Source organism: Gadus chalcogrammus, chromosome 20 (assembly GCF_026213295.1).
Source record: "Gadus chalcogrammus isolate NIFS_2021 chromosome 20, NIFS_Gcha_1.0, whole genome shotgun sequence".
Classification (NCBI taxonomy): Eukaryota; Metazoa; Chordata; class Actinopteri; order Gadiformes; family Gadidae; genus Gadus; species Gadus chalcogrammus.
In genome coordinates, this window is record NC_079431.1 from 10,353,295 (window position 1) to 10,376,731 (window position 23,437).

The following is a 23,437-nucleotide window of genomic DNA, read 5'->3' on the forward strand; positions in this document are numbered from 1 at the left end:
ACGATTGCTGTCATCGTTAAGGTTTATCATACCCTTTAAAAAATAATTAGCAACGATTATAAATAGTTATTATTTGACATATTAAGTATATAATGTAGACCTAAAATGTCCATATATATGATACTTGCTTAGACTATTTTATCCAACACTCAAACAATCGGTTGAATTTTTGGTCGAATTAAACAAAGTAGGGCTGCGACATCTCCTTAACCCCAAAGATTCGTGCACGTTTCCAAACCCTCCATGCAGTTTTTAATCCGCGCTCATTAGTCTACACTGTAACCTAATCGATGTGTCGAGCAGAGGGCTGATGTGCGGCGGCTTGTCTAGTCCACACAGATCTTCTTCTCTTGTCAGACAAGTTCCCAGAATAGAAACTCGGGGTGGCTGGTCTTGTCTGCCCTGCTTTTGGCGCTGCTTCGAAGATGGAGGAAGTAACCGGTGACGGATTGACCAACTGTTGCTGCTGCTGCTGCCGCTGCTGTGGAAACAACTCCAGCCCTGAGGTCTGGCGTGTTGTAATATAATAAGTCTAGCCTGCTCCAGACCAGACGTGTGTGTTCAGTCAACAGCAAGTTCGCCAAGAAATCTTAGCAGATGGATTTCTATAAACTCCTCCGTTTGAAGGTAAATAACTGAAGGGATGCATCATGTGCATACACGCAAAAATGTGTCGCTAAATGCATAAAATAAATGATCGCCTAGTCGCTGCTGATGTAGCCTATACTATACGGTCTAATCGGTGAGGTAAGCCATCGGTCATCAGCTGACTTTTAAAAGACGGGCGGTGGGCGCATGTCTTCAGCGAGGAAGACAGGTGCTTCTCACGCCGATTCATGGCAGAGTGGCCGGACATGCAGTCTGGACTGCGGTGATCGGAAAAACCTGTTGAACGTCTGCGGCACCGGTCAGTTTATTGTGTTGCTGTTGTTTTTTAACAAAAATAAGCCATTAACACTGCAGATGTAACCACGTGTGTGTGAGTGTTTCAATAACTCAACGATGAACTCTGATGCTTCCCCCCCCCCCCCAGTGCCTGTATGGTGTCAGGGCTCCAGACGTGACGCCTAATTTAGCCACGTTGAATCGTTTACTTAACCTACCTTCAAACCTGCCTACCCACCGGTTTCCCAATGCTTCAGTCGTCAAAATTGCCCTGGCAGCTCCCTACCTCCGCTGAGGCTAATTCCTTAGGAACCGGTGGATCCAGTTTGATCCATCCCTCTTTCTTTTGACGATTCCTTTTTAGTATTTTTTTTTTCCTGACCTGTTGAGTATACCTTGTAGACGAGAAAATAGAGACGAGATTCGTAGGCCTGCTCTTTTAACAATCAACAATATGAAACGCTGAGATTAAAACCAACACTTTGGATTAGAGGTTGTAGGGTTCTGTGCTTGGATCGGTTGGCGGGTACGCGAAGGAGGTAACAAAGCAGAGAGAGGCCTGTAGTAACTTTTATGAGGTTAGAGAGCCTACCTCTTCCTAGACCTTAAGTGACTGACGTTTTGGTGGTATTGTTGAGCATTGGTTTTTTACTACCTCCGTCCTAGATAAATCAACAAATTTCTTCATATTTTGACAGTATTCGAGATTTTGCTGAAATATATATATTTATATATTATATATATATATTTAAAGGTCTACTCTGTTTTTTTTTTAAGGAAGTGGGCTGTGCTTGAATATCAGTAACCACGTCCTCGGGGAGACACTCATAAAGGTATTTTATGTTTTACTTTCTGTCTGCCTGTCTGCCTTTTTCGTTTTTAGTTCACAATATATCTATCTATCTGTATACTTATCTATCTATATATGTGTGTGTGTGTGTGTGTGTGTGTATATATATATATATATATGAATATATATGTGTGTATATATATATATATATATATGAATATATATGTATGTATAAGGATGTATATAAGGAAGGATGTATGTATATGTACATTTATGATTTAAAAAAAGGCCATTACAATCAGTAGAAAACAAAATCACATCAAATCATGCAACACACTGTCAATAGATTATTGCTGTATTGCTTGCAAAATGTGTCTCAACACAGATTAATCTATACTTGTGTATGAGATTTGGTTATTCACTGATATTTAGACTAATGAAAATTGCATTGATCTCAAAGTGTTTTAATGCACTAAAACATTATACAGTGCATATATATATATATTTTATATTATATTTGTTTTTCTTTCTTTCATTTTGCTCTCACGTTACACTTGCATGCTTGGTTAAATTTACAGCTCAGTATGAGGAGGCATCAAATGGCATTTGTAAGTGGGCCTGTGAAGCACCTTTGAAATGTTCACTGTAATAATGGCTATGAATTTTTGTATGGTGGTTATATATGCTTATCCAAAATATTGGAAAAGATGATAGTAGCATTTAAAGAAGAGACAATTGGCTTCTTAATTGGCTATCATCTATCTCTATTATTTATTTTTCTTTATTTGATTTTATCATAAAATGGTCACATGGGCTTTATATATATTTTGTGCTGTAGTGCCACACTCTTAAAAGATGACTGATAGCAATCCATGCATATCAATGTATTGTTAAATGTCTGCCTAATTATTGAAAGCCACCCCCCTCAATTGTTACATATTATATCTGACCTCTTGAACGGAATGTATTTTATCAATACATAAGATTCTCATAAACAGAATTTGGCCATCTTAAAAAGAAAGGGAATATGGGTTTACAAGTAACAGTAATTTAAATAGAACATAGTTGTCACTTCTCCAATATATCAAACCCCTGTTTGTAAGTAAAAACCAATCAACAGCAGTTCGGTGTTCCTCATAAGCATGACTATCATTAATAATCATAAGCATTACTCATTTCTAATGTTATGATGTTTTCTTGAAAGTATTATATCTACAAAGGGCAAACATAACTTCAACATTTCAACGCTCGTCCTTGTGATATTTATTTAAATAAAAATAAGTAAAGTAAGAAGGCAAGGCAACTTTATTTATGTAGCCCATTTCATACACGAGGCAGACTCATAGTGAGCAGTAAGTTACTTGCTATTCATGCGCAACTCATTATAAAACTCTCAATTAGTTCTTCAAAGTTCAAGTTCAGAAAAGCTTTATTAAAAAAATGTAACTCTCTCAAGGGTGAGAAGGGCCATTGGGTGCTATCTGGGTGACCGTTCTATATTTATTAATTGTATTTATTTATTCATGTTTTATCTCTGCAGCGCTTCAATAGCAATGGAACCAGAGGTCCCTGTTGCTTACAGTGCAAGTAAGCCCTGTTATCTTTAATATCTTATGCCACATTCTCTGCTTCCTTTATGCTAAAATATATCAAAATAGTGCATGCACATCTTTTCTCAAATCAATTATCCCAAAAAACTAAACATGTATGCATGTATGTATGTATGTATGTATGTATGCATGTATGTATGTATGTATGTATGTATGTATGCATGTACAGTATGTCGTGGGGAAAAAGTACTATTTTCATGTACAAGACAATCCCTAAATGTACATTTATAATCATAGAAACAGAACTAGACAAGACAGGACAGGGGTTCAGCAATAGCAATGATAACATTATTCTCTTGAATATATTCTCTTTATTGATCCGATGATGGCGATCCGAATACATACATGCCTATTCGAATGCACAAGAAGTAATACACAGTTGAAGGGATTTCCCCCCCCAGGGCCGGCTCCTGTTGAACTAATGTTGTAGCGCCCGCTGGGTTAGCGTCCTGCTGTATCATGAAAAAGCACTGCTGGATCTGCATGCTGTCTAGCGCTCTGCCCTTCTGCTGATTTCCTTTACGAGCCGTTGTCTCTGTGTTTTGGTCTCTTAGCCTCTTTGCATCTCGACTGCATCACCTACAGCCCCTCTTTGTAACTTTCCCTGCGTGCGTTAACTTTGTTTTAAATGTATGTGAAGTACGAAATGAAAACCTTCCACCACGACTCAATCGACTCAGGGTGACCTGCCCTCCGTTTGAAATTGGTCCGTAGCTGCCAATAGCGATACAATACAATGAGAGGACGTGATATTCTGACTAAAGTTATTCAGAGCTGAAACCCATTTCCTTTTTGACTAGTGTGACAAATGAAAGGTATATCGCTATTAGCTGACATGGTGGCTACTTGTTTCATAGTTGTTAGGGTTGTTTTAGTCACTATTGTGTCGACAACGTCAGTCACCGTCTTTCCTGTGCTAACTCTGCACATGATAGGTAGAGCTAGTGTTATAAATGACATCGTTTTGCATGAATGCAGGTTGATTGTTCCCGGTCTTCTGAATGTCCAATACTGCGAAGAGTTTTATGTCAGAGTTAAGAAAACAAATGCTTCGGGAGGGTGTCTCTCATTCTCTCTGAGAGCAGCGCATCTGAGGTTGCAATGAACAATTGTATGTAGCACTGCCAACATTGCATTATTGACAATTATGAATGAGTGAAAACAGTTTTCAATTAATGAAGATAATTTTATTTAAAAAAAGTTATCAAGGTATTCTGTTAATGTTGTAGTGCTTTTACCAAAAGTAAGTCTGAAGTAAGCTTACTATCATTTTATAATGCTTTTACACAGAGCAGCAAAATATTATTTTTTGTAAATTATAAGGTGCAACATCATTAATTAAGCTTATAAATAAAACTATTGCATTAACAAAGGCATATTGAAGTCGTTTTCCTTAGATCAACTAAATGATTCACAGTTTCAGAAATATATGTACTCAGTGCTTGGTGCTAGTACTTTCTTTCTCACCACTGGTCACACACACACACACACACACACACACACACACACACACACACACACACACACACACACACACACACACACACACACACACACACACACACACACACACACACACACACAGAGCAATTGACACAGATATCCAGCCCCAAACATAAATGATTCAACATCTCTAACTGGTTAATGTCCATTATGTGTTCCTGAAAACCTTCTGGGTGCAACAAGGATAAAGCTTTGTGTGTGTGTGTTTCCGTGCTTTTGAGCATGCTTACATGGATGTGTCTTAGTGAGTTGTTTTGGTGTGACTTAAGGCAGCGAATGAGTTGGACAGGAAAAACCAGATCCAGGACTGTGCAGATCCATAAAACCATAACCTGTCCTGTACCCCTCACGCACACAAAGGGAAACAATCCAGTCACTCATTGAGCTCTAATCTCTACACAAATGGGAGTCAACAAATAACATGCCTTCTGTATAGTATGTGTTTGTGTGTGTGCGCTTTCCTGTGTGTTTTCACAAATTAATGCAAATATGTGTTAGGGTGCTTATATGCATTCAGACCAAGCTGTTTTTCTGTCTGCATGCCCTACACCCACCAAACACAGGAAAGAATGTAACTGTATACTGATAGGCTACTCATTGATTGGATACGTGTGTGGGTGTGGGTGTGTGTTGTCTCATTTTATAGCCTTTCGTGGACTTAAGGTTATACTGTGTTTATTTATGTATTTATTTAGTTATTCTTAACATAGAGGGACAAACGCTTGACATTGTAACTCCAGTAGGCCTACCAATTACCAGAATGTGTGGGACTGCCAATTCAACATGCACTCCGACTTTATACAGCCATCTATTGCTATCAATAACGTATCATTAATAATTAGCTCAATCATGTTAGAGTAATAAACATGCATTTCTAAATTAGTAAACATGATAACCTAATTATGTCATTATCATCAGAGGCAATCAATTAACTAAAACGTTTTGTAACCCACATGCCGGTAAGCTCCAAATCTCCATCTACACAAATGCTTACATTTATGCTCAAGAAATACACGATAAACTCATTCTATTAAAGTATTTTCTTATGACGGATCAGGATGTTTTTGAAATTGTAAGCGCACTTGTGTAGTGATAAAACGACATAAACTCATGTTTTCATCAACTAATCCCATTGCGGTCTTAAAACGTCTATCAAGGGTAAATCAGTAAATAGACCATCTTTAAGGTGTGATAGAACAACCGTCTCGGCTGGTGGGGCTGCTGTCAACTTGCACTCTACAGTAATGGAAAATCCCTCATGACAAATCTGGGACACTCCTGTCTACCGGACGGCAATGCCAACTGATCGGCGTTCGGTCACCTGAGATTTTCCTCTAACCTCCGACAACGTGTAACCAGAGCCGCAAGGGCCACGGGATTCTTTCATGGACCACGTCTCCCAGCATGCATCACTCAGCAGAGCAGGGGAACAGTTTCTGAAGAAGAAGCTGTCACATTAAAGGGGAACATTGGAACATAGGCCAGACAATCCTTATGTAATTTTGATCCACCTCGTGCAGTTCTGGAGCGCGACGTTTTCTAATTTATTGCCAAAAAAATAAATAATTGTGACCACGTATATCAATAAAAAATGCTAGATTTAATGCTGCTATGTATACATTCTCCTGTATAAGTCTAAATTATTTCAATGATTTAGCCACGATGCTGCATCCTTTAGGAACTAAATACACAGTTATTTGGTTCCTAAGGGATCCAACACCTCGGCCTGGGAGGTGAGAAGCGCGTTCCCCCGTCTCCTCCGTATTGTTCCGTTGACCCCGTTGAGGGGTGTGTAACGGGATAACGGGATTGGGTTTGTCGAGCCCTTTAGAGTGGACGCATGTGAGGCTGGACGTATGCTTTCCACCGCCTTTTAGCCGGCTACTCACTGGAGGAGGAGGAGGAGGAGGTGGCAATCTGATCCTGGGGGTGAGGGACATCGTAGGGATCCCGTGGCGTAGTTGACTATCTGAGAGCTGCCTGACCAGCGACCATGACCTCCCTATCGGAGCTATCGGACCTGTCCGTCATGGGACTGCTCGGGTCGGCTCCAGAGGGAGAGGGCGACCTGCGGAAGGGAGTTTGAATTGTAAAAGAAAAGCACTGCTAGTGTGTGTGTGTGTGTGTGTGTGTGTGTGTGTGTGTGTGTGTGTGTGTGTGTGTGTGTGTGTGTGTGTGTGTGTGTGTGTGTGTGTGTGTGTGTGTGTGTGTGTGTGTGTGTGTGTGTGTGCATATGCATGTGTGTGAAGAGAGAATAAACGATATGGACGGATGCTAGGTATGAAAGGAGTTTGATTTGTAATAGAGAAGCACTGCTAGTGTGTCTCTGTGTTTGTGTAGGTGTGTATGTGTCTGTGTCTATGTCGGTGTGTGTTGTCGTGTGTGTGTGTGTGTTTGTGCATATGCATGTGTGTGAAGAGAGAAAAAAAGGATATGGAAGGAAAAGAAAGAGAGAGATACTTTGTATGTTTTCTATGTACTTGTGACGTCCAGTGTAGTGCAATGCGTTGACGATCTGTGTTCCCGGTGCTCTCTGTGCCGCTGCCATCTGTCTCCCAGGTAACGGCCAGTGCTCTCCCAGGAAGGAGAACTCGAGAATGCTGGTGGACCTGTCGTCGAGCAGCAGCAGCACACCCAACGGAAAGGAAACACCCCAGGGTCCTAAGTCCCCCGGGGGTAAGCACTCAATACAAGCACCTTTTTGGTTTGAATGCGAAGGGATATGCAGACAGACACTCCAGTCAGGACCGGTATGTAGACGTAGTCACATGGACACACTTAGACGGACACACACACTGTATATATGTCATGTCTATGTACACATGCAATCATTAACATACCACTACAGAGCCACATACTTTAAGATACAGTGATTCATAACGCACCCACACATATGAATATAAATATCTATAACAACTAATAGTTTGACATTTATTTCGGAGAAAAAACTGTAAACTGTTTTCTATGATTGTTATGCAGCCTGCCTTCAAGCACTTTGTCCAAGCAGGGTACTTATTATCGAAGCATATGTTGTCTGTTCGTCCTCCCTTGGTCAAGTTGTACTGAACATGAGCACATATGTATATCGAGTGAGGCCGGTGGTTTTCAGTGTTGTGGCAACCATTCGGTTCAGCCCGGTCTGACCATGCTCCGAATGGTATCGCTCTAGGAGGAGAAAGAGATGCAAAGGGGGGGGGGGGGGGGGGGGAAGGAAGCGCAAGGACAATCAGATCCGCTCCCGTGTTGCCAGGAGACAGCTTTCAAAGACGGCTCAATTGCTATTGCTGTGTCGTTATCCGGAGAGGTCCTTTTAGTGCAACTCCCCCACCACCCAACCCTGCCACAGAGACGCACAGAAAAAGATGAGCTGTGTTGAAGAAATGGTCGGTCTGTGTCATCTGTGGGAGAGTCAGGATATATTTTTTAAAGTAACAGAACCACCGTTTTTGAACAGAATTAAGTCTCTACAGCCGTCAGGGGCGGAGGCCTAAGGTGCAAGGATCCCCAGCTCTCCAGCCGAGAGGTAACCAGCTTGGGGTCACCACCAAAGTGCTATGAGGCTTCACCTCAAATTAACCATGTGTTTACAGTTCTAAATGATAGTCCCCTATGATGGAAAAGCTCCGAAGCGTCTCTACCACTTGTAAAATACGCTGTGTGTTGTGTTTGTGTCCACCACAAAGGATAGGTGTGTGTGCTTTCGATATGATTTCTTCATCGAGAATACTTTCCCGGCGCTTTAATTTACACAAATCCTGTCCACACCTTGTGTGCAGGACGCACTCTTGTCGCCACCCGTGCACGCACACACATACCTGTTCTCTCCTTTCTTTTTCTATGGCTCCTCCCCCGCCGCCACTCATCTAGCCGGTCTCTTACCCTCACCACACTGCGGGGGGGGGGGGGAACCCACAGGGCCACAATCACCTGTCACCCGTGCTGCGACACTCCCCACCTCGAAGGACTCACCACTAGGAACCTGACCAGCCTGTTTCTCTCCCTCCCATTGTCTGACGCTCTATCTGTCGGGCCTTCCGTCCTTCTGTGCTTGCCTTTACGCGTGTCTCTCCCTAGGGATCGACCGATATGGATTTTTTGGATTTTTTGGGATTTTTTAGGGCCGATACCGATACCGATTTTTTTCATCAGCCTTAGCCGATAACCGATACGCCGATGCCGATTTTTCTTGAGCCGATATTTGGAGCCCATACTACCCTGGAAATCCAGAGTTCTCGCAAGAGCATAATTTGAATTTGCTCAGCGAGTCACTCTGGGAACGAGCAATAGACTTGTGTATATTCTAGGCCTCCCCTGGCCCAGAACATTAATCAATAGCATCGATGTACCAATATAGGCGGGCCAAAAGCGTTGCTGTTTTACCGACCGGATACTTATCTATTGGTTAGCTCCACTGGTCTGGATACGTCACCCCTTGTATTCTTCTGATTGGTCGTAGTGTTATCCAATGGGTGTTATCCAGTGATATTTTCAAATGCATGCTTGCTGCCGCCCCCCGAGTTGGGCCATTTTCATTATGCCAAACCCTACAGCTTTCTAGTTGTGGGTCTGGATTTCCTGTGTTTGAGTGTGTGTGTGTGTGTGTGTGTGTGTGTGTGTGTGTGTGTGTGTGTGTGTGTGTGTGTGTGTGTGTGTGTGTGTGTGTGTGTGTGTGTGTGTGTGTGTGTGTGTGTGTGTGCATGTTTGTTTCTTCTTGTCCGTTCTACCTGACATTTGCCCTTGTGTGTGTGTGTGGGTGCAAACCTGTCTGTGTGTATGAGTATGTGTGTGTGTATGTGTGTGTGTGTGTGTGTGTGTGTGGTGTATGTGTGTTTGCGTGTGTGTATGTGTGTTTGCATGTATGTGTTTCAGTGGCGGCTGGTGGTTTTTAAAGTGAGGGAGGAAGGACTGTGCGCTTGGTTGCCATTGGCCTGCTTGCACTGTTGGTGTATGGTGGCATAAGAATGTGAGACTCAAGTTGTTTCAGGGTGTTTTGGTGAACTACAAAATAGCAGGGAGGGAGTTATGTGAACAAAATGTATACAAAGCCACCAGTGGCATCACTGTAATTTGAGAAGGAAAGGATGCAAAGCATATTAGTCAAATCAGGCCTACTATTGATTTGTAAAAGTAAATCAAAAAATCTGGGCCTATCATTGGGCCTATTTTTGCCCTCACTGACTGAAGTTATTTAGCTATGTTTATTTTCAGTTACAATTGCTTGTAATCCTACCAGTAAGTCATGCGTACCTAGCAAACCATGTAGCACTCACAACACTGACGTTGCCATTACTTCTGGTGACCTTGATTTTGGGAAGTGGTCTACCTCTTTCTTTGGTCGCTAACTTAGCACTGTAACTGAATGAATGGAATGCTTTTTGTAATAAGACGTTAACAATGTCCTCCGTTTCCAATGTTTCCATTGTGCATTTAGGATCTCGCTATCGCAGATTTCACTTGCTCTGCGTCATTCAGACTGAACACGGCCGCGGCAATGCAGACCGGGTTTGCTATCGACAGCGTTGCCAGATTGGGCAGATTTCCCGCCCAATGATGATCTTTCCAGCCTAACATGGTTAAAAGTAGCCCAATTGGGTGGGAAATCGGACCAATCTGGCAACACTGCTCAACATCCAGGGATCCTGCTTATTGGTTCATAGCGCAGACGGATAGATTTTTGCGCGAATCAGACCCCTTAAGGTCCCACCCACTCAGAGGAGGATTTTCCTCCTCTCTCCCATTGAAACCCATGTTATCCACCGGCCGCCAGTACTTTCGGGAAAATGAATGGGAGTGAACCGTGGCAAAGGGAGGACGTTCCTCCCTGAAGTAATTGTCAATAGGCGATAGGGGGTGCTAATGTCCCTTTACCCAGGGAAACGAACATTATATATTCAAAGGCAATAAAGTAGTCATATTTAAGGGCATTAATTCATTACAATAGTCTGGGCAATCTACATTTTTTATTCTCAACAATGTTAGGGAGGATCTTCTTCCCTCTCCTCAATGGAGAAGCCTCCACTGATGTGTTTGCATGGTGTTGGTGTACCCTTCGTTATTGGTTTTGGCGAGTTCATGGGCTATTCTGGACCAGTTGCATCTCAAAATAATATGCTACTACCATTGCAATCAATACTGATATTACTATCGGTTTACTTTCTACAGTCAGCACTGCTATTGCTTTCTTTCCTTACGTCAGTACTGCTATTGCTGTCTTTCCCACTATCAGTACTGCTATTTCATTCTTTCCCTGCTACTGCCTTTTGTTTAGCCCTCAATTTTAAAACGGAAAATAACATGATCAGCGTCATTTATTATTAATGTTTTTTTGGGATATATTGACACAGTCGTTCTAGGGGTAATATGTTAGAGGAACAGGGACAATCCATAAAATTGTGCCAGGATCAACAGAGCTATTGGTAGACCGATGTTTTATAGGGAATCGAGATGTCTATGGTCTCACCACAAATACCTTTTGAGTGGTGGTGGTAAAGCCACCTTCTATCCAATACTTTATCCGACTCACCCATCAGTTTTCGTTTTTCCATTTTTCCGTCTCCTACAGAACCTGCAATTAAACAGGAGCAGGAGGAGGAGACGGTAGATGGAGACGGTCAGAGAAGCCCGGATCCGGAGGGGGCGGTTCCAACGGAGGACAGAGAAACAGGTTCAGAGGAGGTCACGACGGCCAGCCCTAACAACCTAGAAGAAGGACTGGATAGGACTGCTGATCAGCTACTTAATGGTATGGGATTCTGATTAGCACTATACTATGTTTAGAGTCTTAGTGAACAGCTGGAATTAGGAGAATATGAGCTAAAAAAAAAAGAGTGTTTTGGGCCAGGTGTTATAGGAAGGAGAGGGCGTGTTATCCCTATGGTTACGACCGACGTCATTTTTGTGATACTTTTGGAGTGCCATCGTTGTTTATAGCCCTATTTCGGAAACAAGATTCAACATAAACGGCTGGCCAGTTGTAGCTCCACACATCCACACACACTTCGCCGCCGTTGTCCCTTGGTCATGACGTGCCTACGTCACGAAAAGAACGCTACCTCTGTTCGGATCACGTTGGAATGTTGACAACGTGGAGTTGGTTTACGGAGACTGGCTCTATTTACTTTTACTTATTATTTCTCTGGCAATCTTAGTTCACAGTACCGGTGCAAAAATGGCAAAGATTACTATGTCAAAGATCATATAAGACATATAACCATGATTTAAACAAAACAAAAAAATATTAGGTAATCATTAGCCCTCTAAAGAAGAAATATCAATGTTTACATAGGTAAAAAAATTATATATTTTGCATTAAAAAATCGAGTTATATATGTGTATATATTTCAATATATTATATATTTTGGACTCTTGTGTTCTTGTGTAATTCTTTCTCTTCCTTAATTTATACTGCTGTCCTGTACTTACTGCTGTGACACACACTTCCTTATGCGATACTTAGTTGCTACAAGGAATCGACTTTATAATTGAATACCTGCAAAATTATTAATCTATTTTTGGCAGTGGGGTGGAGTGCAATAATTATCTGGGGAAAAAGCCCGAAAAAAGACCTTCAAGGAATCCCCCGTAACCTGTTCCCTGACTCCACCTCAACCGAGACTGTTCCAGTTGTCATGGCGTTAGCAGCGTATTTCTTGTTATCTAGTGGCGGAAGATCGCGATGCAACGATGCAACAGTTGGACAAAAGCAGTGTTTTTTTCTTAAAACAAAACAAAACAGTTCCCTGGATACAGAAGTGACCATGTAGGGATTGGATTGAAAAACAAAATCTAAATAAGAATTAGTATAATCAAGATCTTTGTGTGTTAAATGGTAGAGCTAATTCATGAGTCCAGTGAAATGAGATGGCCACGTCAAAGGTGTCCGTGTTCTGGAACTTTCACTGAAATTCCAAACTGAGGACCATATGATATCACATTGCGGTTCGACATCCATATCAATAACAATTCTGACCTTCATTTGAACAAAATGTTCCAGCTTAGTGAACAATCAGCAACGTCTTAGAAAATACTCTCTCATTGAATCAGTCAAACTAGTTCACATTCATGATTGAACTCAATTCTAATATCCTCCTTCAAACAACTATCCAACAGCAGTCTTACATAACCTATGTTTCACCTTTCATGCCACGTTATTTCCGCCCATTTTGGCACCAATCACAATCCCTGCGATCGCTCTTCTGTGTTCCTTCTCAAGGTTATTTCCTTGATATATAGCGGCGTTTTCCCCCTGCTCTCCTCGATGCCATTCGGGGTGTTGTACTGTAAAACGTGGCCCTCGAAGCCCTTTGAGACTGCAACAGTGATCAAGGTCTAAACACAAATCCAACGGACTTGACCTGAATTACCTTTGACCGATTGTTGGGCCCTTGTCCCCCCCCCCCCATTCCCTGCAGGGGACAGGCCCTTCCAGTGCAGCCAGTGTGGCGTGTCCTTCACCCAGAAGGGTAACCTGCTGCGCCACGTCAAGCTCCACACAGGCGAGAAGCCCTTCAAGTGCCCCTTCTGCAGCTACGCCTGCCGCCGTCGTGACGCCCTCACCGGCCACCTGCGAACACACGCAGGTGAATCTCACTGATTATACCCCCGAAATCACAACACACACCGTTTTTATCTTTTTGGGGCCATTTATCTCAAAATCATCTAAAATATTAGTCTGAACAATTAGTCCAGCCTCCCGCCGACCTCTGGTTCAAAACCCGAGGCTACTGCCAACCCCACTCAAGAAATAATAATGTCCTTTATTTATATTGTACATGGCTCATATCCATTGGTGAATCCATTTCTCTGATATATAATATAACAAGGCCACACAGACAACTAAAAAAGATATTAGTGAAAAGGTTTTTCTTCCCTTCAATGTTTTCCTTTATTAGACCTATCATAGATTCATTTACGTATCACTCTCTCCTAAGCTACCTTTCTCAACTATTCAGACTTTATATAGAAGTTAAAAATATCAAAAATCGATATTGATGAAGAAATATTTTTCTTGTATGCGCTAAAATGAAAAAGGTCAGTTCGAGTCTACGGTTGGAAATCTTTGCTATGGAAGCGTCCATAGCAAAAGTCTGCAAATCATTGCAGCAGTCTGCGATTCCGAAATAATGGATCGCAGGAGGTGGCTATCAACCAATCAGAATCGAATATTCAACCAAGCCGTGTAATAACTAAATATATCAGACTCCAAACATAAACTACCTTGCAAGCATGTCGCTTTGTTCCAACACGTGATCCCAAGACCCTTTGTCTTACAGATTAGATAAATAGTTGTCTGCAGCACGGACCACAGGCAAAAAAAAGTGGGTGTGTGTGGTGAGTGTGGCTGCTGCTGTTTCCGCTCACATCATCCCCCGATCACATCAGCGAGATGGGCCCCCCCTCTTCACTGGTAACCTTTGAGATCTGGGTTAGACGATTACATCCTTCCTGCCCAAAAAATGTCATTTTTTTCCTTGTGGGCCAGGTTCTTGTACATTGCTGTTATTTGTGTCCCTGCTCCGTGGGAAGGCAGGCTTGGTGTTCGCCTCGTGCCCACTGCATCCGTCCGTTGACTGATCCCCATTGACTTTGAATGGGAACGGACGCGCAATGCATTGTGGATCAGTGCGCTGAAGGCTCCGTCAAAAAGTTGAAAAATGTTCACCTTTTTCAGCAGCGACGGATCTGTCACCCAATCAGATCACGTATGCAAATTTAAGCACTGTGACACTACTCGCGTCACTACTACTACTAAGCGTCTTAGAGTACCATATTAAGCGCTATATACATTTCATTTATTATCATTATTATTATTACTCGGGCTCTGGCGACCCTGGAAAGCTCCCCCATCCGTCAGCCATGCCTTCTGAGTCCTTTGACTGACGGTGCAGTGGGCACGATGCGCCCTCTGCTCCACATCGATTAGAACCCTTACTGAGATCCTGGTAGTCATATCATCCGGGACGTTGTTCATCACAATGTTGCGACAGAAAACTTTGTTGGTCTCTTTCCCTGGTATTATTATATTATTATTCCCTATATTATTATTATTATTATTATTATTATTACTAGTAGTAGTAGTAGTTGAAGTAGTATTATTACTATTACTAGTATTCTGACAAATGCACTAATTGTAAGTTGCTTTGGCTAAAAGCCTCTTCTAAATGCCGTAAATGTAAATGTCTGAATGTAGTAGTATTATTATTATCATATTAAATTAAATTAAAACAACTTTATTCTTCTATTCTGAATTGTGCTAACTTGGTACAAAGTTACAATGAGCTCAAGAGAGAGAGAGAGACAACATACATAAATTAAAGGGTCCACTGGTTTAAAGAAGCAAAGTGAGTGATAAACAACCAAATTACAATTGTCCATCATGGTTGTCACATACACGTTGCTTATGAGTGTTTCTCAAACCATTTCCCCAGGTATACACCTGTGTAAAATGACAGGGGATCAGTCCACTGACATTGGCTACCAGGACAATAGTGCTTTAGATAGGACTGTCTGCGGTGGAAGGATTACTCATCGCGTAGTGGCGAGACAGACACTGGCTCCCACTTACATTAGTCAAATGCAGACCAGTAGAGTCAGCAGCACTATTCATCTACATGATTAAGAATAGCTACCGAAAGCAATTCCTAGACCGTCATCTAATATCTGCATACAGTGAAGGCTTGAGGGGTGTGTGTGTGTGTGTGTGTGTGTGTGTGTGTGTGTGTGTGTGTGTGTGTGTGTGTGTGTGTGTGTGTGTGTGTGTGTGTGTGTGTGTGTGTGTGTGTGTGTGTGTGTGTGTGTGTGTGTGCCGCATTCATACTGCAAATTAAGTATTGATGCGGTCAGAGGTGTGTGTTTATAGAGTATTTGACAATGGCTTCCAAACAATCACAATCAAGGACCGGAACTATCCGTTTTAAAATATCTGTTGAATTAGAAATGTCCAATATTAAAGCTTTCCATTACTTTGTGCTAGTGTTTTGGTGTATGTTGCGTGTACGTTTCACTGCACTGCAGTTTGAACTTGCCATATCTATCTACATACTAGTCTTACCTTTACCATGCGGTTGTATCAGTTTCCCACGAACATTTTTGAGGACAGCTTTAGTATTGCAGCATGAAACCGATACCTGGGCTGGTGGTGTCATAACAGTAATCCCAATGGCAATGTACTATCAATAACCATGCTAAACATGATGGAAAGTTGTACTGTAACAGCCATGCAAAATGCAGCAGCTAACCACATTGTAGAAACAGTGAAACCATCTCAGTCTAGGTCTTTGCTTGTTCATACTGCTAGTAAGTTGGGCGATGGCCCCAACATTTGTATTATTTGCTTATCCGTTGTCAGTCTGGGGTCACAGGATGTCAAACCACTGGCATATACCATAGCTTCACACCTCCATGGGGAAAGAGGAAAAAAAGTGGGCTGAAGGAATACACAAAATGACATGCACTGTATTCACTACATTGAGTGTGCGTCTCATTTTATCTACACTATTGCCATGTGGGCAATAGTGGGTTAGGTGTTAGATTGTCATGAAACCTGTCCTGCGAAGCTCTTTGAGACTGTCCCTGAGACTTAGTGCTGAATAATTACATTGGTATTGAAAAGAAAGCCGGGGTAGTCATGAACAATATAAAAAGATTATCCTGATGTTATAAAATGAGGAATGCTTGTACACACACTGCATTTCTAATTTCCTCCATCTACCTCAGATGGTAGTCGCTTGTGTGATCCTGTGCAGACTTGTATATTGCTGTATTTATGTGTGTGTGTGTGTCTGTGTGCATGTGTGTGTGCATGCTTGTGTGTATGTGTGTGTGTGCGTGTGTGTGTGTTTGTGCAGGCATACAGGCTATGTGGTCGCGCGGTCGGTCATGTGTGCGTGGGAACACGTGCAAATGTTTGCTCCCAAGTCGCTAAACTGCAAGGTGCAAAAACGGTTGCGCAGCTCTCACCCCGAACCAGAGTCCACTCAGGCCTCCAAGGGGTGTTGGCGGTGGGCTATGTGTCAGTGGGATGACCGCCTACGAAGGGCCCAACACCGTACAGTCTGTAGCGCATTGGTGTGCGGTCCTGAGAGGCGCTCAGAATGTCACTGCTGTGGTTTTGAGAAAATGACACTTGAGCACGAGACAACTTTGCTTCCTTTCCCGCCAGTAGCTCCCGAAAGCGTGAGCACCACTTTCTTTTTCTCTTTCACGTCGTTGAAGTTGTGCGTCTCTTCAAGCACGTTGTGAGGGAGATCTGGGGTTAATTTGTTCTCATGAGAATTCTAAAAGGCAGGGTTTTGAAACGCAGGCCTACCCTCCATCCTTCACCACCGAGCTTCTCGAGTATCAACCTTTCTTTACTTTGTGACCTTTTAGTGTTCTGAAGTGGTCTGGTTTCACTTGAGACACTCAACTAACAGCTGTAGGTGTTGGCTGTTTGTTCCAGAGACTGATGCTCAATGTGTGTGATCTTGTGTGTACACACACCCAGACAGGCCTGTGTGTGTGTGTGTGTGTGTGTGTGTGTGTGTGTGTGTGTGTGTGTGTGTGTGTGTGTGTGTGTGTGTGTGTGTGTGTGTGTGTGTGTGTGTGTGTGTGTGTGTGTGCGTGCACGTGTGTGTGTGTTCGTGCGTAGGGGTGCATGTGAATGAACGTGGCCCACACATTCTGGGATCCGACCAACAGCAGTGGAACACCCGTGATGTCATCGCCCTTGATCTCATTTCGTAGTAGCCTAGTAACTCAATGGCCATGTCTACTATGCAACCTTTAGCGATGACTGTGGCGTGGAATGGGGGTGTGAATTCAGGACACGGCCCACTCTTTGCGCCGGCGGAACGGAGTTAATCAGCTCTCTCTCCGTTTGATGTCGGCTTTGTATTTCAGTCGGCAAACCGCACAAGTGCAACTATTGTGGGCGGAGCTACAAACAGCGGACCTCGCTGGAGGAGCATAAGGAGCGTTGCCACAGTTTCCTACAGAGTGTTGGCATGGATCGCTCCGTCAACACTGGCTCTTACCCAGGTACTGGCTGTGTGTTTAAAAGCAATAGGTTGTGGTCAAATGGTGGACGAGCTCCATATCGATTTTTTTGTTGTCGATTCCATTGCTTTGTGGTTTTTGGTTGTTTATATTCATTTTTTATGTCTATTCAATATTTTTTATCAAATTATAATCCCGGTCGATATTGATGTCTGTTAATAGTTGCTTAATTAAAGTAAGACTGGCATATGGCTTCCTCGTATGATACCAACTCAGAATGTTATGCATTGCACATTAGTGTTTTGTCAGTCACTAACGCCTCAATCTGATATTTTTGATAATTTTAGCCACTTTTCAAATTGTGTCCCCCCCCCCCCCCCCCCCCCCTTCCTCCACCCACCCATCCGCCCACTGCCGTCCCCCCAGGTGAGGTCTCTAAAGAGCCCCGGGTCCTAGGAGAGCAGGGCTCCAGGGCCCTCTTCGACCGGCCCCCTGTCATCGAGAGACTCCAGAACTCTGTGGGCAAACGGAAGAGCACCAACCCCCAGAAATTTGTGGGTGAGTGCGTTAATGGTTTCCAGCCGCTCACTACTACAGCTTGTTTTGCTTGCTCTGGGGGGCTATTTAGTTTTTTTGTGTATGTGTGTGTGTGTGTGGGTGTGTATAGTATCCTTAAATGTGTAAACTTTTGGCTCATCGAAGCGGTCACTGTTGGTTTAAAAGAGTTTTTTTAATCTTTTGTTCAAATCCATTTGGTGATAAAACTATTCATTGTGGAAAATAATTCAGTCTGACTTTAAAGCAAAGTGACTGAATGACTTAAACCCAAGTTTCCCTTCCGTCTCTTCCACGTCTGCCATTTCATTCTACACTGCTGTAGTAAAGTGGTGATGGCGGTGTGTGTGAATGCATGCAGGAACAGGGCATTTTCTTGACCAGCAAACCAAATTTACCCACGGGTATGAATAAAGCAACCTTGAACCTTGCATGTTACACTGCTTAAAGGGTATAGTGTGATTTAAATAGAGACACTTTATAGTTAACATCTAGAGCCTCTTGTTCCCATGTAGTTGTGAATATTTGTATTATGGTCTGGTGGGGTCGTTTCTATCTACGTGCATTTGGGGTATTTCATTGTGTTGTCGTGCCTATTAGGGTTTACATGTGACATTATTAGATATAGGGATTAGATCTAGCACGACTGCAGCCGGATGACAGAAAGGCGAGGAAATGTTTCTTGTTTTTTCACTCTTGTGGTTTGGTACACCTGTAACTTTGACATTGCTCTTATCGAGAGAGCAGTTCACCGCTTCCCTGTTGTTGAGGGGTTAAGCAGAGCTTTTTTTCGCTGGATGGGACTTTCCGCATCATTAAACTTGAAAACACTGTCTTGAATTGTAAAAAAAGTTTGAAAAACAAGCGGCTCGGAAATGTCACAGAGATTTGCCTCATTGTGCATTTTGAGTATCTCTTCTTCATCTGGATTGTTTGTTTCTTCAGTCTTCTACCATGTGTCATCTAAACCAACGCTAGGGTGGCTTCTTAACATCATCGGTTTGACTCTTTATCTTTGATCCCACAATAGGTGAGAAGTCGATGCGCTTCACATACCCCGAGCAGGCTTATGAGCTCGGGCTGAAGTACGAGAAAGAGGCGGAGGCCATGCAGGCCCACATGATGGACCAGGTCATCAACAACGCCATCTCCTACCTTGGGACCGACTCGCTCCGGCCCATCGTCCAACACCCGGGGCTCCCCATCTCCATGGCCGACGTGGGGCACATGGGCAACCCCCTGTACCACCACGTGCTGCCCATGCCGCACCCCCGCCTTGGCCGCAACTCCATGCCGCTGCTCCCCACCCAGCCCCCGCTGCCCCCTCTCTTCGGAGGGCACCCCTCCTCCAACGGCCAGGGCCCCTTCCTCAGGCACAGCAAGCACCAGCACCAGCAGGTCCTCCGGCTGGCCCGGGACAAGTCCCCCAGCAACGGAAGCGGGATGGACTCGGACTCGGCGCGCAGCAGTCCTCAGGAGAGAACCGGTGTCCACGGCAACAGCTACAACAACAACAGCGGCGGCGGCGGCGGCAACAACCCTCCTTCGAGTGCCGGCGCGCACGCCAGCCCGTCGAGGACGCACACGGGCGAGCATGCGCACGAGGTCACACGGGTCGCAACGGTGGGAGGCGGGACCGGCGGCGGGGCGCCCGAGCTGCGCCGGGCGGCGGAGAGGGCGGCGCCAAGCGGGGAAGACGTGCGAGTGTTTGGCCGCGAGGGCCGGGAGATCCGGGCGTTTCAGTGCGAGAACTGCAACGTGCTCTTCCTGGACCACGTGATGTACACCATCCACATGGGTTGCCACGGCTACCGGGACCCGCTGGAGTGCAACATCTGCGGCCACCGCAGCAAGGACCGCTACGAGTTCTCCTCCCACATTGTGCGCGGTGAGCACACCTTCCAGCAGTAGGGCCACAGAAACAGGGCGAAGAAGAGATAAAGGAAGAAGAAGAAGAAGAAGAAGAAGAAGACTCTGGTCCTCCAGGAGTCCACAGATGGGAGCACCAAAGGTGAATTGAAGAACGATCACTGTACTCTATTTTTAAGCTACTTATCATATATGAAGGCATGGGCCAAAGACTCATTTTCTTTATTTGGTGACATCAAATAAGATTTTTCTGAAAAAGTAAACTGTTAACTGAGCAGCTAAACTAGTATTTTGTGAAGTGATCCACAAATACATCTTACTTTAATATTTATCTCTTTTTTTTTTTTACTGCACTTGACTGTTGGCCATTATCGTAAAGGACATGCATCAGTTGCTCAACAACATATGGATAGCCTAAAGTATGTCAAAAATCTGTTATCTGCAAATCCACTTCAATCAAGTCAATTTCTCTGCCTCATTATGTTGATCATTAACTGAAAAGGGTACACAAGTGAATGGTCTGCTCATATACTGACAACTTCTGATTAAAACATTGATACAAAAGAAAAAAACATACAAACAACAACACGGAATTCCTGTTTGAGGCAGTTAACCAAAGGCTTGATATCCTTGGGATGCACATCCATCGCTGTGTCTGAATCCCAAACAGCTGAATTGAACCCGTGCTTCTAGGCTTTTTGCCCTGTGGCTTAGAAGAGGAACAGGGCCAAACCCAGAAGTACGGAATTTAACCCGCGCCTCTAGTCTTTTGGCCTGTGGCAGGGCGCAATCGTCCATCTTGAAGTTCAGTTTGAACCTGCTCAACAGTACAGCCCACACACTCCCAGTTTTATAGACACATGCACAAACAAACATTAACCCACCGCACACACACACACACTTTTCAATGCCACCATATCGCCCATGGTGGAATATGACCTCAGAATAAGAAACGGGTTGTTTTCACAAACCAAAATGCTACCTTACAATCTCTAGCCATCTCTCAGTTCTGTGGGAGATCAAACCAAAATTGAACTATGCTAAGCCCTTCACCACGGAGGCTGAGGATAGGTTTACGTAGGTTTTGTACTTAACAGAAAACTGTATTTAAATGTCACCTCAAGGACCAGAACTTGAAGGAACAAGCAAAAGCGGAAAATGGATACATTTAACCCCCCTACACACACACACACTCACACACACACACACACACACACACACACACACACACACACACACACACACACACACACACACACACACACACACACACACACACACACACACACACACACACACACACACCACCCCCTCTGTCCCCACACTCAACAAGGATGCAGGCTTGTCTGCTATTCCATTGTTGCACTTTATGCCCAACCACTGCAGCAGACAGCCGCTGTGGGGTTGAGTAAAGATAGCCATCATTGGGTCTTATTGGGCCTCCGCAGGCCGAGACAGACCCGGACCCCCCGCCACAGACCCCAGTCCCAGCTCTATCGTCGTCCCTGGCGAACAAGAACAACAGAAGACACTTGCGCTGCATAATTAGCGTGCGGTTAACGTTCGATCAGCAGAAGGTACACGCGTGCTGTATCCTGTGTAGGCTTTCGGCCCGCAAACCTCGCAAACAGTTGATCAGGTCAAGTTTGAAAGAGGTCGGGCGTCGCGTCTGATGCCTTTTAACACTTGTGATCAAATAAGGCAGCTGTTTAAAGTTTTAGGATATCTTATTTGTTTGCTTTGTTTACATATTGTCTAGTCTGTCTTTCGTTCAAAGAGTGGCCAGGTAATGCACATCTTTCGCCTGTAATGGATAAGGCATTGGCGTATATTAATGCCCCCCGCAACCAGGCTGGGAGTATTTACATTCCTTTCATGCATTATGATTAGCATGATATCATACACTCTTCTTGACCATATTTGTTTTACCCATTTATTTATATTAATCTCTTTAACATGATTGGTGTTTGGAGGAAACCAATTGAGTATTGACGATACGATTGACTATGGCGTGAATTATTGACGAAGGTCAGATGTTATGACAAATTAATTAATTATGGAAAAACATAAAATATTGTTGATTAGGTGGAAATCATTTAACATTTATCATTTCGATATTTAAAGGGGACCAATTCTCTGGAACATGTAACATTTACAGTTGGAGGCTAGTTATATACAAGTTATAGCCATTTGCTATACACAGTAACAACTCTTTACCTTATGAAGCTAAGTGAACAAAATAAATCTTTATCTGATGAGGAGCTTACTTGAAACGAAAACATCATTATTATTCTACAAATTTGTGGACCATTTTTATATATTGTACATACATTTTTTAATCTATTTGTGTTGAATGCCTATTTTCCTCAGAAAAAATACATATTTTTGTGACATATCTGGATTTTTTTGTCATTTTAATTGACAAAAATGCCAGGAGGCGAAGGTATACAAAATCGAATTTCTGGTTATACAAATATTTACTATTACACATAGACCTTGTGTTTTCTGAATGTTTGATCATATCTCATGATGAATTTGTTCTAATGGGAGGGTTCTCAGGTATTTGCAAAGGGAAGTTTGTTCGTATTTTTCCAATGTGTAATTATGAATGTTGTAATGTTTTTTGTTGTTTGCAATCTCTTCGACCTAGTCTTGTCTGAATGATGTAGAAATTGATTCATTTTTATTTTAAGTACTGCCAACAACCCTCAAAAGTCATGAAGATACTTGGCTGTGAATAATGCAATGTAAATTTTAAAGGCAATGAGCCGACTACTATTCACATACTGGAATCGTTATTTATGGTGTAGGATATGAAGTTTGAACAATGAAACTCTTGCACATGATCTGAGTGTCGTCCTACAAATGTGTCCGGTTTTGTTTCTTTTACTGCAAACTGATGCATTGTTTTGGTTGTATTACCAAAACCATGTTGTAAACCATGCCATTGTCAAAATCATTTAAATAAAATTATACCGTTTTTCTTTAAGTAATTCCAGTAGTTTTGATTACTTTTTGGCAATCTTCTATCTTATAACACCTTCTAATCATTCTTTCAATCTTGACACAAAAAACTAAACGAAAGCAATGTTGTATATAGGAATTTGTATGCAAATCCCAATTGTAATTTCATACTACGGATTGGAAAAACCTGCGTTGGTGGCCTAGGGTTCCTTGTCATGATCCGATTTTACCTATGCATGATTCAAGATGGTGGTCTGCTCCATCCTCTTATAAAGATACTGCAGGT

General features: G+C 43.1%; 1 protein-coding gene across 4 annotated transcripts; it reads left to right on the plus strand.

The window, feature by feature from the left end:
• The first annotated feature begins 41 nt into the window (after nt 1-41).
• LOC130373493 (zinc finger protein Helios-like) lies at nt 42-23,159 on the plus strand. Of its 4 annotated transcripts, none has more exons than XM_056580032.1 (9): nt 42-627; nt 1,663-1,718; nt 3,216-3,262; nt 7,348-7,464; nt 11,351-11,530; nt 13,200-13,367; nt 17,668-17,805; nt 18,190-18,321; nt 19,349-23,159. In XM_056580032.1, the coding sequence occupies exons 3-9, from the start codon at nt 3,229-3,231 to the stop codon at nt 20,227-20,229; spliced, it is 1,650 nt and encodes a 549-aa protein (XP_056436007.1). In that variant the 5' UTR covers nt 42-627; nt 1,663-1,718; nt 3,216-3,228; the 3' UTR covers nt 20,230-23,159. The 4 variants fall into 4 exon arrangements, with proteins under 4 accessions (XP_056436007.1, XP_056436009.1, XP_056436008.1 ...); XM_056580034.1 differs by lacking the exon at nt 42-627 and adding an exon at nt 634-907; XM_056580033.1 differs by lacking the exon at nt 42-627 and adding an exon at nt 918-1,463.
• Nucleotides 23,160-23,437: the final 278 nt, after the last annotated feature.

Bases quoted from the DNA above. Each gene is read 5' to 3' on its own strand.
- LOC130373493 (XM_056580032.1), top strand. From the start codon at position 3,229: ATGGAACCAGAGGTCCCTGTTGCTTACAGTGCAA. The intron at 13,368-17,667 runs GTGAATCTCACT...TTTGTATTTCAG, and splicing joins CCACCTGCGAACACACGCAG to TCGGCAAACCGCACAAGTGC. The intron at 18,322-19,348 runs GTGAGTGCGTTA...ATCCCACAATAG, and splicing joins CAACCCCCAGAAATTTGTGG to GTGAGAAGTCGATGCGCTTC.